The 14,320-nt window shown below is 48.4% G+C and overlaps 1 protein-coding gene across 1 annotated transcript in view; it reads left to right on the forward strand.

Annotated features, from left to right (window-relative positions):
• GABBR2 (gamma-aminobutyric acid type B receptor subunit 2) overlaps positions 1-14,320 on the forward strand; it is a 351,377-nt gene that overhangs the window by 327,309 nt on the left and 9,748 nt on the right. Inside the window, exons 14-16 of the mRNA XM_058694795.1 lie at positions 5,205-5,315; positions 9,725-9,949; positions 12,106-12,288. Coding sequence (XP_058550778.1) covers positions 5,205-5,315; positions 9,725-9,949; positions 12,106-12,288 — 519 coding nt within the window. The remainder of the gene's footprint in view (positions 1-5,204; positions 5,316-9,724; positions 9,950-12,105; positions 12,289-14,320) is intronic.

Genomic DNA, 14,320 nt, shown 5'->3' on the forward strand with positions numbered 1-14,320 from the left:
AGGCTGCTTCTCGTGGAATCGTCCTGATCTTACTAGAATGGAAGAGCCCTGAGGACAGGGCTTTTGTCAGCCCTGGTTACTGCTGTATTCCCCCCTGCCCAGAACAGTACCTAGCAGGTGGCAGTGCTTTATAGTTGTGTGTTGAATGAATGGATGATTACTTAGGTAATTGCCCAGGTGGACGGCAAGTAAGGAAGAAAAATAGAGGAAAAAAAGCAATTTGAAAGCTCTTGTAGGCTATTCAGCCATGGAAATTGATTTAGACCAGTCGAAATGCTGTAGTGCCCAAAAGTATGGAGAAGCAAGATTGCAATCCTGGCTTAGACCCTTATACGAGATCGCAGCATGGCATCCGCAGGGGGTAATGCCCTGTGATCACTGGCCCTGGACTGCATGACAGGCCCACGATGGGAGTGTGGATGGGTATGGGGCCAGATAGGCCTGGGTCCTCCAGCCCCACCTTTCCCAATATCCCCTACCCTCCCACAGCACTCCCGCTGCGGGGAAGTGGCGGGGGGGGGAGGGGGGGTCCTCCAAGGTGCCTGGAAATCTGGCCTCCTGTAAGACCACTGGGTGCTTTCTTAAGTAACCCAGGATGCTGCTTCCGGCTTTGCGGCCCCACTGAGCCACAAAAGTAGCTCTGTGTCCTCAGCAGAGGGTGATCCACGGCGCCGGTCCAGACCCTCCACGCTGGTCTTGGATGCCCTCTAGTGGCACTTTGGTGTATGACAACTCCAAGTAAGGGCTCAGGTGGTGGCGCCTTTCCACACCCCCACCATCCTTCCTCCCCCAACATCCCACCCTTTGCATCATCAAATGCGTCTCTCCCCATGTGTGTGACTGTTCAGACCACTCTGAACTCAAATCCCAGGCACGATTAGAATGGATCAGATAAGAAAAGGCATGGCTTTTACAGTTGGCTTTGAGATTCAGTACAGGGGTACTGACTATTCAAACTCCCCACCCCCTGGCCCCAGGAGTACATGAACCTCATCACTCCTAAAACCACCCAACCCCTGCCACTCTTATCCATGTACAGTGTGAACAGACATGGGGTTGTGTGAGAATGATGTTAATGACCAGGAGATTTTTGTGGCTTACTTCTGGATCAACACCTTTGCACTAGCCCACCCTCAGGACCACTGACTTCTCTGAACTCTTGACTGGCCCTTGATTTTTTTGCCGCGCTCCCACCTCTGCAGTGGTGGCTGTGCTTAAGTTTATTGAGATGGGTAAGGGACTAAAAGACCAGATGTAAGGATTAGGATTTCAGAATGGGGAGCATGGAGGGGGTGGGAGTGGGCAGGCTACCGGCAAGTTAAAAGGTAACCTGGCTAGAATGTCAGCTGCAGAAGGAGGAAGACAGAGCTAGCAGCAGTTTGATGAGAACTACCTAATGGAGTCTTAGTCAACCGTAAGGAACATATGAATCACCAGTGGAAGGTAGTCGTTTAGAAAGCCAAGGATATGTGGAGCAAGGGCATAGGCAGACTCGCTCAGGACCACCACCTGGAGTGCTGAGCTCGATTACAGGCCTATAGATCAATGGTGAACTTGAGCAGTTTGAAGGACCAGGTCGACTCGTGGCAGGAGGTGATGTGTACCTTCACGGCAGCTCTTTCCTCCTGAGGAAGGGTGTGCGGACTCAAGAAGAGAGCTTGGAATTATTCTGAGGACCCCAGAGGAAAGGCAAGGACCAATGGGTGGAGGTACTGGAGGAGAAGGCTCTGGTTCAGTAAATGAGCTGTGTAACCACTCACCGAGAGTGGGAGGGGGCTCTCTGTCACTGGGGATATAAGAGCCAGACAACCATTCTTGGCCTCCCACGAATAGAGTTTTCATAACATTGAACAATGGTGTATGACAGCATCAGTCCTTTATACACAAAGAATCTAAGAGTCTGTCATAAATTATTGCCTTTCATTGGAGAACAACAGATACTATCATCATTAATGGGTTTGCTATTCATGCATGACCGTAATGGGCCTGTGCTACTGCATTCTGATGTCTGCTTGGTTGTCAGACATTAGAGAAACCCAAGTTTCACTGTTATAAGTCACTGTTGACCTTGGGACCAGCTCCTTTCTCAGTCTCCTCAATTAAACAGTGAAAGTAAATTAGGAAACCCCCATTACCCTTACTAGAATCCAGCCCGGCTCCTGGGCGGGTAGCAGTAGAGGGGAAATTTCTAGCCTGGCAACTCTGACTATGGTTCCTGGAGATCACCTCCTGGGTTGGCTCTCACTAGTACCCACGGCTGCCACTGCAGAGGCCTCAGGGATCCATTCCAGCCTATGTGTGGACTCAATGACCATGGAACCAAAGAGTCTGAGCTAAGGCTTTCTGTGGCTTGAGAAAACAAAAGGAAAATCAAGCTTAAGAGAGCATGCGGCTGGATGATGTGGTTACAAAATGGCCTTAGGGTGCCATCATTTCCCAAATCACAGGAGTCCAGGCCATTGCCTGCCTCAAAGGCCAGGCCTAGAGAGCAGGGCCAAGAGAAATAAGTTTCCCATTCCCGGTTACCTAAGGCCTGCTTTCCACATCCCTGGATCCCACCAAAGTGCTCCATTTTCCTGGTGAGTGACCCTGGGGATGCTTACCTCTTCTTCTCAGGCATGTGGCTTTACTCCGGGCCTCAACAGGACAACTTCATCCTGGACACAGTTCTTTGATGAGATACCCTCAGTGTGTATCTGTTCAAAAGGCAAATAGATTCACAAATACATCTTCAACTTTACTTAGTAAATTTGTTGTTTGGATGTAGAGATCCTAAAACTATTTTGTGTCTATTTAGCATTGAGCAAATGAGTGACTATTGTGATAGTGTGGAAAACCAGAGATCTCACTGCAAGAAAAGAAAGATGCAAATACGGAATGGGAAGAAGAGCGCCGTGGTGTAGGATTTTATCTCTATCTATCTATAAACAGATGGTAGAGATATAGGGATAGATACATAGAATGATGATGGATGGATGGATGGAAGGATGGATGGGTAGATAGATGGATGGATGGATGGATGGATGGATAAGTAGATTAGATAGATAGATAGATAGATAGATAGATAGATAGATAGATAGATAGATAGATAGAGGAAGGAAGTAATGATACCCTAGGAACAGTGAGCACATCTGGTGCCCAGATCTTGGTTTCTAAATATCATTCTCCACTAAAAAGAACCAAGACTCCTCAGAGAAATGACTGATTCTAGGCTGGGGAAAGGAAAGCACAAAAAAGTGCAAGTCCTTGGTGTTCTGAGAAGTGGTAAAGTGCTCCAAAAAATTATGGGGATGTACTGAAAAAACACACGAGGCTGCATGAAGGAGCCAGTTTCCCACTGGCCAGATCTCAGAAAATTTGAGCATCAAAATGAATGATAGTAAGGATTATAAAGCACTGAATGAAAAATTAACCCCTAAATGCATATTGACCTGCATAAATAAATGGAAGGAAAAGTAAGATCTTGTTTACAGTGGCATGCCAAGTATTTAAATAAAACGATAAGTTGGGGCGCCTGGATGGCGCAGTCGGTTAAGCGTCCGACTTCAGCCAGGTCACGATCTCGCGGTCTGTGAGTTCGAGCCCCGCGTCAGGCTCTGGGCTGATGGCTCGGAGCCTGTTTCCGATTCTGTGTCTCCCTCTCTCTCTGCCCCTCCCCCGTTCATGCTCTGTCTCTCTCTGTCCCAAAAATAAATTAAAAACGTTGAAAAAAAAAAATTTAAATAAAACGATAAGAGTTAGAAAGTCACCATTTTGCAGCCACCAGAGGAACATGACTCAGGTCGAAACCACCACTGGATGCTGAAACCACTGGTTTGATGATGGGGAAATGGGATACTCACACAGTCTCAAAGTATCTCCCACAGATTATTTATTAATTACAAGAGGGAAATGGTACCTTTGAAGTGGAGAGATCTGGCAGACATCACCTGAATCAAATGATCACAGTAACATCACCAATAATGGGACAAAGTGCCATCAAGTGCCACTGATGCGAAGCTCCAAAGAGGGAAAAACATCACTTTACATAGGATTCCTGCCATGAATGCATAACCCGAATCCGATCATGAAAACACATTCGGACAAACCCAAACTGAAGGACATTCTACAAAATAGCTAAACTGGATTCTTCAGAAATACCAATGACATAAAAGACCAAAGTAGGATGAGGAATTGTTGAAGATTAAAGGAGACTAAAGACATGACAAGTAAATGCAGGACCCAGTCCCAGATTGGATCCTGCTTTGGAAAAGCCACAGTTGTCTTAAAGGATATTATTATTGAGCCAATTGGCAAAATTTGAAAACTGATAATATATTAGATAATATACTGTATCAGTGTTAAATTTCCTCAATTTGGTAAGTATATGTGGTTATGTAAGAGAGTCTCCTCATCCTTAGGAAATACTTGCTATATATTTAGGTCAGGATGTCTATAACTTACTCTTGAACGGTTCAGAAAAAAATATGTAGAATATATATTTTTTTTTCGTTCTCTGGGTGTGTTTTTCTCCTTTTTCCACCATGTGGCTGATTATTTCCCAGAGATTGCCAGCTAAAATTGTTAAGAGAGAGAACACATTTGGGTAAGATCCTCTCCACCATCCCTTTTCAAGCAGAGCACTTTGTACTAGGAAACCTCGTAAGTCTTTGACCAGACTCCGGATTGGCAGCTGTAGGTCAGGTACCCACACTTTGACCTATCAGCTTTGGCCCAGGATAGGTCATGTGGTATATAACATGGCTGCTACCACTGCTCCCTCACTCAGGGTGATGGGCAAAAAGGTCTCCTTCTTCTGGCCTAGCCAGTAGTTACTAGGGTTAATCCCAAAGACACCTGAAGGCCTCTTGACATAACTGTGTGCCTCATTCTCACCCTCACTCTTTCAACAAACATTACAGATGTATGCTCTGGGCCTGGTCCTATGCTAAGTACTAGAGGCACAGGAAGTGACCCACTCCCTACCTTCAGGAGATCTGAGTCAAGTTTGAAAGGCATGAAGAATAGATGACTAGAGTTCAGGGCTGAATCATGACCAACAAACAGAAGGCAGCCTCATGGGAACACAGAAGAGGGGCCCAAAAGGCCTCCTGGGCAAGGGATTGGTGATGGCTCATGGGAGGGAAAATGGCCATCAGATGGGGCCCTGGCTGCTGGAAGGGTGCCCAGTGCCATCCCTGGGTTTCTGTTTTCTCTTTGCACAGCCGGACCCAGCAGGACGGGACATCTCCATCCGCCCTCTCCTGGAGCACTGTGAGAACACCCATATGACCATCTGGCTTGGCATCGTCTATGCCTACAAGGGGCTTCTCATGGTAGGTGCGGAGCAGAAGGCAGAGGTTGGGGGATGCTTCTCTGTCAGAGCTCTCTCTCCAAGGTGCCTCTGTGAACATAAAAATAAACAGAGCCCCCAGGACTAAGCACTTAACTGTCTGCCGGGCCCGGCGTCTGCCACGTGTTACCTCAGTTCCCACAACAACCCTCTGAGATAGGTGCAGACAGTGCTGAGAAGGCTGAAGCTTGGTTTGCCCGAGGTCGCTCAGCTAGTAAGTAGCAGATTCAAGAGCTTAACCACAGAGTAACCCCAAAACTTGTGAGTGTGCCTCACGGCGGCCACCATACCACTCCCGGAACAACGGTCGGTCAACATCTACCGCACGTTCACATCCCACATTTTACTGGATTCTCTCAAAGTCTGTGGGAGGTGAGTGGAGTCATCCTCATCTTATGTAGATATGAGGAAAGTCAGGCTCACAGAGGTTAAAGGGCACCTGGTAACCTCCAACCTCCGAACCCAGTACTCTTTCCACTCCACCCAACTGTTGGCGTCAAAGGTCACATACCAAGCCCACCAGACACATCTGGAACGATTTGAAAAGGACAGCCGCACCCCCACCTTATCCCAGCTTGACCCCTGACTCTTCTCTCCACATCCTGTGCAAACCATGCCTCCACTGAAATCCCTCCAGGGACAGGAAACCAGGTACCATACCCTCCTTAGGTCTTTGTACAGGAAAGTTAGGTCACCATCCATATAGTCACCATCTGTATATAAGTCGCCTCTGTATAGCTTCCACTTAGAGGCCAAGAATGAAGCCGTCTCCAAAGGTCAGGTAAACCAGGTTTTCTTGTATTGCTCGAATGTATCCTGCTGCTTCAGAGAACTGTTACTGAGGGGCCACACCAGAGGAGCATATACTAGGCAACCCTAGGCAAAGATTGTCCCCAACTTCATACTAGTTGAGACCAGTTTCCATAGGGATTCTTTGAAGATCACTGGGCTGCAATCTGGGCCCCACAAGGTAATGACCCTGAAGGTGTCCCCAGGAGGTGCCCGGAGTGGAACTGGGACTTGGAGGCTGGCCAACAGCCCTGCACTTGGAGAAGGGCACTCAGGAGACATGGTCACTAGAGCTGTCAGAGACAGTGGCATGGACCGGAAGGCAGATCCATCATTAGTGGGCAAAGTTGCCAGAAGGCAGCTTTCGAGTCCACAGTAAAGAAGGATTTTGTCCAACAGAGCAGTGTCTGCAGATGTGGTGGCGCCCCCTAGGAAGGAAGTGCTCCCTGTCACAGGAAGCATGGTGGTACCTATGACTTGAGACCCCTAGCACTTGCTGAATAAAGAGACTGAAACCAGACTCTCCAGGACGCCTCCGGCTCCATGTTCCCTGATCCTGAGACACTGTGAAATTAGATTATGCTGAATCCGATTGACTCTTTAAACTGGATTTATCTGTAACGTTTTGACCATCCATTATCTTCCCCACCTACTTGCAAAAGTGGCTGGAGATGACTATATCTCTTCCAGTGAAGCTATTACCTTCAGTCAGATCGTGTCAATAAAAGCAGCACACGTGCTTTACTGTTTCCAGTGTATTTGGCAGCACACGTGCTTTACTGTTTCCAGTGTATGCACGGAATAACCCACAGCCGTCCTGGCCCTTAGGGTCTGTGACTAAAATTCTACCCACCCCCAGGTCCTCCTGCTCTGAATCCACAGCATTTCAAGGCTGGAAAGAGTGTGCCCAGCCCTGCAGGCCCACTCTCCTGTCAGATGTTTCAGGACTCCTGGCCCCTAGTGCGCATCCCCAACAAGTTTTGTTCACTCACTGCTTCCACACCTCTAGTGATGGGGACCTCACCCACCTCAAAGTGGCCTGTGCCACCCAGGGATGATGTATTAGTGCCCTGTGGCTGCAGTAACAAACTACCACAAATGGGTAAACACAGACTGGCTTAAAACAACACACATTATTCTCTCACAGTTCTGGAAGCCAGGAGTCTAAAACCAAGGTTGAGTTGTGCCCCCTCCAGAGGCTCCAGGGAAAATGCTTCCTTGCCTCTCCCCAGCAGCTGATGGCTCCATCCTTGGCTTGGGGCTCCATCACTCCGTCTCCACCTCCATCTTCACATGGCCCTCTCTCTTTTCCAGGTCTTTCCTCTGTGTGTCTCTTACAATGACACTTATCATTTGATTTATGGCCTACCTAGATAATCCAGGATGATCTCATCTCAGGACCCTTAATTATATCTGCAAGGACCCCTTCTCCAAATATTCAGTCTCTGTGGATTAGGATATAGACATGTCTTTTAGGGCCACTGTTCAACCCACTATAGATGGGTTATTTTTCTAGAAGGTTCTTCCCTATCTTCAGCTAAAATCTGCCTTGATGTAACTTGTGCCCATGAACCCTCATTCTACTCCTTGAAGGCCTAAGAACAAGTTACTGTTTCCTCCCGACAGTCTTCAGAGATTTGCAGCCAACCACCAGGTCCCCAGACTCGCCCACATTTTACGACTGGTAGAGACTCTTGTGATGGTGTAGTGGGCCCCCAGACAGGTCAGTGAGGCTCGTCCGGCCTGTGATTCTTCCCTGGAAGAAGTGGACCGCAGAGCCCAGCCAGCATAGGCACTGTGGGACTGAAGGGCCCACACACGAAGGAACTAGCACAAAGCAGACTTTCAACAGCGTTGGATTCTTTCCCTCACTCAGCATCTGCTTCCTGGGCTTCTCGCTCCCCCATTTTAAAAGGAATCTTTAAAAAACAAATAGGTCTGGGGGTGCCTGGATGGCTCACCTGATGGAACATGCAACTCTTATAGGTTTGGGCCCCAAGTGTGTGTGTAGAGATCACTCAAAAATAAACGAATAAATGAATAAATGAATAAATGAATAAATGAATGAATAAATAAATAAATAAATAAATAAATAAAATTATAGGTAGGTAGATAGATAAGTAAATAAATAAATTGGTCTGTGAGATAACACATTTAGAGAAAAGGAGAGGAAAGCAGCCATGTTTGTTTAAATAATACCAATTACAAAATGACTTTTAACTTACCCTTGTACAGGACACTGGTTTACAAAATGCTTTGTGCAGCACTACAGTCATCTTCTCATTTCATCTGGATACAAACCCTGTGAGGTGGTATTATTATTATTCCCATTTCACAGATAGTGAAACTGAGGCCCTGAGAGATGAAGTGACTTGCCCCAAATCACAGAGCCAATGGAGAGTAGCAGATTCCAGATCCTCCGGCCTTGTGCCCAGCTGCCCTCCACCACATGGCATTTTGCTGCTGCCGTATTAAGTCAAACCTGAAAACAGAAGCCCTCGGGGTGATATTAAGTGGCCATGCAGTTTTGGATGCCCTGAGCTGCGATGATGAGGTCAGAGGAAAGAGGGGCCTTTGAGGAAAGTCCTCTTGGAAGGGCCTGGACTACAGCTGAAGGCCCTGAACAGTCAGCAGTCTTGGTCAGCTCTCCCCCCAACCCCCGCCCACACCACCATTCTGCTGGGCATTCCGGCTGCACTTCCTCCACAACCTTCCCTCCCCTTAGACCACCCAGGAAGGCTTAGGCTTAGAACACACTGAACCTCTACCTTGTCCATTTCTGTTGGGAGATATACTGGTTAGGAGTAGAGCTGCAAGTGACAGAAAAGATAGTTTCTTAAGAGATAGTTAACTTCCTTCTTCAGATAAACAATCTAGGGTTGGTGGGGGGCTCCCAGAATCTCAGCTCCTTGGATCTTGTGGCTCCCCCATCTTTATCATACAACTCCCACATCTTGGTCTAAGATGACTGTTGTGGTCTAAGATGGCTTCTCAAGCTCCACCCATCATACTCCACTCCTACTAGGAAGGAGGGAAAGGAACACCGTTTCCCTTAATAGACACTTCCCAGAACTTGTACACACCACTTCCACCTACATGGTGCTGTCCTGAACCTATCATACACCACACCTAGCTCCAAGGACAGTTAGGAAATGTAATCTCCATTCTGAGTGACTTTGTGCATTGGGAGGTAAATAGAAGTCCCAGACACAGGTGCTCTGGCTTGTTTAGCAGTAAAAAAAGACAGGACTGAACTTCTAGAAACATAGTCCACTTTTGCCACTGTTTTACTGTGTGGCCTTGGACAAGCCTCTTCCTCCTCTCTGGGCCTCAGTGTTCGCTCTAGAGTGAGGGGAGGCGGTCGAGATCCCATCTGGAAACCCTTCCCACCATGGCCTCCTGTATGTGAACTGTGGTGGGGCGAAGGAGAACCAGATGCTCCGACACCCCCAGTCTGCATTTCCTCAGCAGGACTCCACCTGAGGCCACCAGTGGAGACTGAGGGTGACATCCAGAAGGCCTGGCCCTGACCCCCTTCTCAGAGTGGCAGGTGTGTACCACCATGTGATAATGATGACTTCCCCTTTCCACTCACCATTTCAGTTGTTCGGTTGCTTCCTGGCTTGGGAGACGCGTAACGTCAGCATCCCTGCCCTCAACGACAGCAAGTACATTGGGATGAGTGTCTACAACGTGGGGATCATGTGTATCATCGGAGCCGCCGTCTCCTTCCTGACCCGAGACCAGCCCAACGTGCAGTTCTGCATTGTCGCCTTGGTCATCATCTTCTGCAGCACCATCACCCTCTGCCTGGTGTTTGTGCCCAAGGTACGGCCCGCCCTCTGCACCCTGCCCTCTGGCCTCTGGTCTTGGACCCTGCACAGAGGGGACACCTGGCCTCCTCCGCCTTCTGGCAGTTTTATGCTTTCTGTACTTGTTATGATCACGGAAAGTTTGGAAAATGCAAACAAGTAAAAACCAGATTTTCCAGAAATCTCACAGAGTCGCATCACCCAAGAATAATCACTGTTTAATGTTTCGTTTTAGTTTTTTTAACTAAAAACTACATAGTTTTTATGCGTTTCCTCCCAGTATTTTTTTAATAAGTGTTTCTTTTTGTTTTTTTAATGTTTCATTTATTTTTGAGACGGGGGGAGGGGCAGAGAGAGAGAGAGACACACAGAATCCGAAGCAGGCTACAGGCTCTGAGCTGTCAGCACAGAGCCCGATGTGGGGCTCTAACTCAGGAACCACGAAATCGTGAGCTGAGCTGAAGTCGGACACTTAACCAACTGAGCCACCCAGGTGCCCCCCTTCCAGTCTTTTTTAAATGGTTAGGCAGTGATGCTTTTCCCATTAGGGCTGCGATGAGAGCTCACATATCATTTTGTAGTTTGCCTTTTTCACTGTTAATGTCTCCTGTGCATTTTCTCACAGCATAACCACCATTGACGGGGGATACCCCGTGTCTTCTTATCTGCTTGATTCCCTTATTGATGAGCATTACAGTCATTTCCAGATTTTTTTTATATTATAAATTAACTTTTTTCTACATAACACATGATCCCCATTTCTGGCTACTCCCTTCAGATAGAGTCGCAAAAGTAGTGTTAGTGGGTAAAAAGGAATAACCACTTTGAACAGCCACTTACATTTTCCATTCATCAGAAGCACTGATCTTGAAGACCAGCCTGAGAGATGTTTCTCAAACCTTATCCTTCCCATCAGCACGCAGGTGAACCAGAGGCCTTGGTGTCTTGGGAGCCCCTGCAGTTGGCTGGTCTCAGCATCAGAAAAGAAGGGGAAAATAGAGAGGGTAGAAGGAATTATTGGCCCAAGTAGGGGAAGGAGAATGGGGTGAAAAGAGATCACTCGGGGTCCATTGTCCCCCAGACAGACTGCCCATGGCACCTCCATCCAGTCAGTCCCAGAGCAGTGTTTTCCCTGGAACACTGATGCTGTGTATGCCTTCTTTCTCTGGTTGTCAAGGCTCCAGCCCAATGCTAAGATCTCTCTGCCTACACTCTGACATCCTCTCATGCCAGTCAAAGATGCCAGATGGCTCCAAGCCCAGCCCTGACCATGTCACTCTCCTCTGTTACCCTCAACAACTCCTCATTGCCCCTCTGGCTCCAGAATCAAGTCCCCAGTATGGGCTGCCTTTCAGGAACTTTGGGTCTCCTCCAGTTTCTCCTAAGAACCCTGTCCACCATCCAAACTGTCCTTCTCCATAAGCACCCTGAGTCCCAGGCACCCCCTGCATTTGCATATGCCTCTTCTTCCCCCTGGAACTCCCTTTCCTCACCATCCCTCAGGCTCTCCACAGAGCCCAGCCCAGGCCCACAGCACCCACAGCCCAGCCTGCCCTGGATACTTCCGGCCTCTGGACCATGGGGTCCTGACAGACAGGGGCCACGCCTCCCTCAGTCCTGGCTGTCCGGTGCAGGCCCAGAGCCAGACTCAAGCCAGAAATGTTTCTTGAATAAATGAGTAAGACCGGGATCGAGCAGTGGCCTTTTTTCTTATATAACAACACTTTTGTCCATGACAGAACTAGTCACCTGTCTGTCCTCAACACTCATCAATGGTTCTAAAAAGGAGAAGCCTTCATTTGTCTCCATCCATTGTCTTCCAACGTCATCCTCAGGGTTATTTTCCATGTGGAACGAAGCCTAAGGCAGAGTACGGCTCAGCTGGAATCAGGCCTAGGGGTGGGCTCTGCAGGGGGTTCTGGATGCAGGTGGCCTCGGTCAGGAGACCAGACTTCTGCTGACAAGGAAAGAAACAGACTCGGCAAGGGAGGGGGGTGGGGCTTCCCAAGGTCACACACCAGCGAGTGGCAGAGATGAGCCTGAACCCAGGGCTCCGGGCTCCCAGCCTGTGTCTGTGCTGCCTCCAGTGCAGGACCTGCTGTGGCGGAGGGGATGGGACACCGGGGAGGAGGACCCCGGGGTTCTCCTTTCAGTCATCCCGTGTCCTTCCAGCTCATCACTCTGAGAACAAACCCAGATGCAGCAACCCAGAACAGGCGATTCCAGTTCACTCAGAATCAGAAGAAGGAAGATTCAAAAACGTCCACCTCAGTCACCAGCGTGAACCAAGCAAGCACATCCCGCCTGGAGGGCTTGCAGTCTGAAAACCATCGCCTGCGAATGAAGATCACAGAGGTACCTCCCTCAGCACCGGCAGCCAGGGCCCTAGCCTCCTGGTCTTGTCCCTCTGCCCCAGAGTAGGGCCTCTCGGGGCTGCCGCTCCTGACCTCGCCCCCTCTGGACACCCCCTTGCATCAGGCTGTGCAGTCCCAGGTGCTGGAGTTACGGCCACCAGAACCAGGGGGGACATAAACTAGACATAGGCAGTTTGTCAGAATCCCCTGGCCCAGGTTCATGGAGTCCAGCAGTGCCCCGATTCAAGGCATCCTCAGAAAGAAAGGAGTTCTTAGAGATTTGTGAGCTCCCAGATTATAGGAGCTTCCTAAGTGTGTGGGGACCACCCCCCTTAATTTGTCACTCTCCAAACCCAGTAACCACCCTCATTTATATGAGTACAGAGAGACAGGAAGGGGTGAAGAGAAATTTTTCAGACAGGAGAGTTTGCTGTAGCAGACCTCACTGTTGTCCTGAGGGTCCTTAACTGGTCCTTCAGTATTCCAGAGAGGCCACAACTAGAATCCTTTGTGCCCAAGCCGGACCTCAAATTCTGGATTTTCTATACCTAGGAGGGGAGACCAAATTACCTTCCCCTTCTGCACACGTCTCTTTGGGTCCATGTGTATGACTGGCCCATGGTCTGCAGGCTGTGTGTTTCATAGAGAACTTCTCATTCAATGAGTGGAACAGGGAAGAAATAAGGGCGAGTGTGTTGGTCAGGATACTTGCTAAGTTGCTGTAACAGAGACCCCAAAATGAAGCGACCCAAAGAAAATATTTCTCTGTCACATAATGGTCGTGAGGAGATTGGCCCAGGTTGGCAGGAAGCTCTGCCTCCATGGCCTTGGCTGGATGAGGTTTGTTCACTCTTCCTGTCCGCCATTCCCCAAGGCATATTCCTCACCAGCACAGTTAAAACCGAGTGGAAGGCAGGTCCTGTCCTCAGTCGCAGGAAGGGAAGAGGAAGTCCACACAAGGGATAAGCAAGTGATACAAAAATTTGTACAATGTTGGTTCTGCTCCAGTTGCCTTGGCAAGAACTTACATGATCACACTTAGACACAGGGGACGCTGGGAAATGTAGTCTCTAGCAGGACATTCATGAAGAAGAAGGGAAACATAGGGTTGTCCGAGGAGATATGGGATGCCCAGTTAAATTTGAATTTCAGACAACCAATGGTATTTTTAGTATAAGGATGGCCCATACAATAGTTGGGATATACTTACAGTAAAAAAAATGATTCATTGTTACCTGGAAATTAAATGTGGCTGGGCATTCTGTATTTGCCTTTGCTAGATCTAGTAGCCTTTTGGGGGGCTCACCTTAGTCTGTCACAAAGATCCATTACACAGTTGTCTGTGCATCGAAAGGTGACTGCTTTAGAAGGGATAGCCCATTTGCCACCAGAGCAAAGTAGGAAAGGATTCTGCCCCTCAAAGCCCATTGCTGGTTCTGTGTTACTATCAGATCTCCCTGTGCCTGGAACTACCGTATCTTGACATTTGACTTTTACTGGCACATTCCAGCAATAGAGTTCACCCACTTCAGGAAACGTGAAACCAAAGCCACTGTCAAAAGCCCTAAAATGTTGGGTTGTTTTTCCTGGAATCGAATCACAATCTGGCTTCCTTTGATCCTAGCCCTGCTGTTTGAGTCACACAGAAGAAAGTATCTCTCTCCTTCTCCACAGGAAAATGTATTTAAAAATTAATGGCCGTGCTCTTGACATCAGGACAACACTTTACTGCTTATAGCTTTCTCTCCCTTATACTATAATAAGATGCCTGCTGCCTTCCCCAGCTACCACCCCACAACACACACACACACACACACACACACACACACACACACACACACCAGGCTTCTCAAGGGCTGAACTGCCCCAGGGCTTGCATCTGATTTTCCTATAACCTGAAAGCCCCTGCAGTCCATCCTCTGGAGGAACCCCTACTGGCCTGACCTTCTGTGTCAGTGTGAGACCCACAGCTAACCAACCCGTAGATCTGCCCTCCCCTACAGGGGTCTTGCTAGGTACCAATAACAATAATT

Source organism: Neofelis nebulosa, chromosome 12, assembly GCF_028018385.1.
Source record: "Neofelis nebulosa isolate mNeoNeb1 chromosome 12, mNeoNeb1.pri, whole genome shotgun sequence".
NCBI classification, from domain to species: Eukaryota; Metazoa; Chordata; class Mammalia; order Carnivora; family Felidae; genus Neofelis; species Neofelis nebulosa.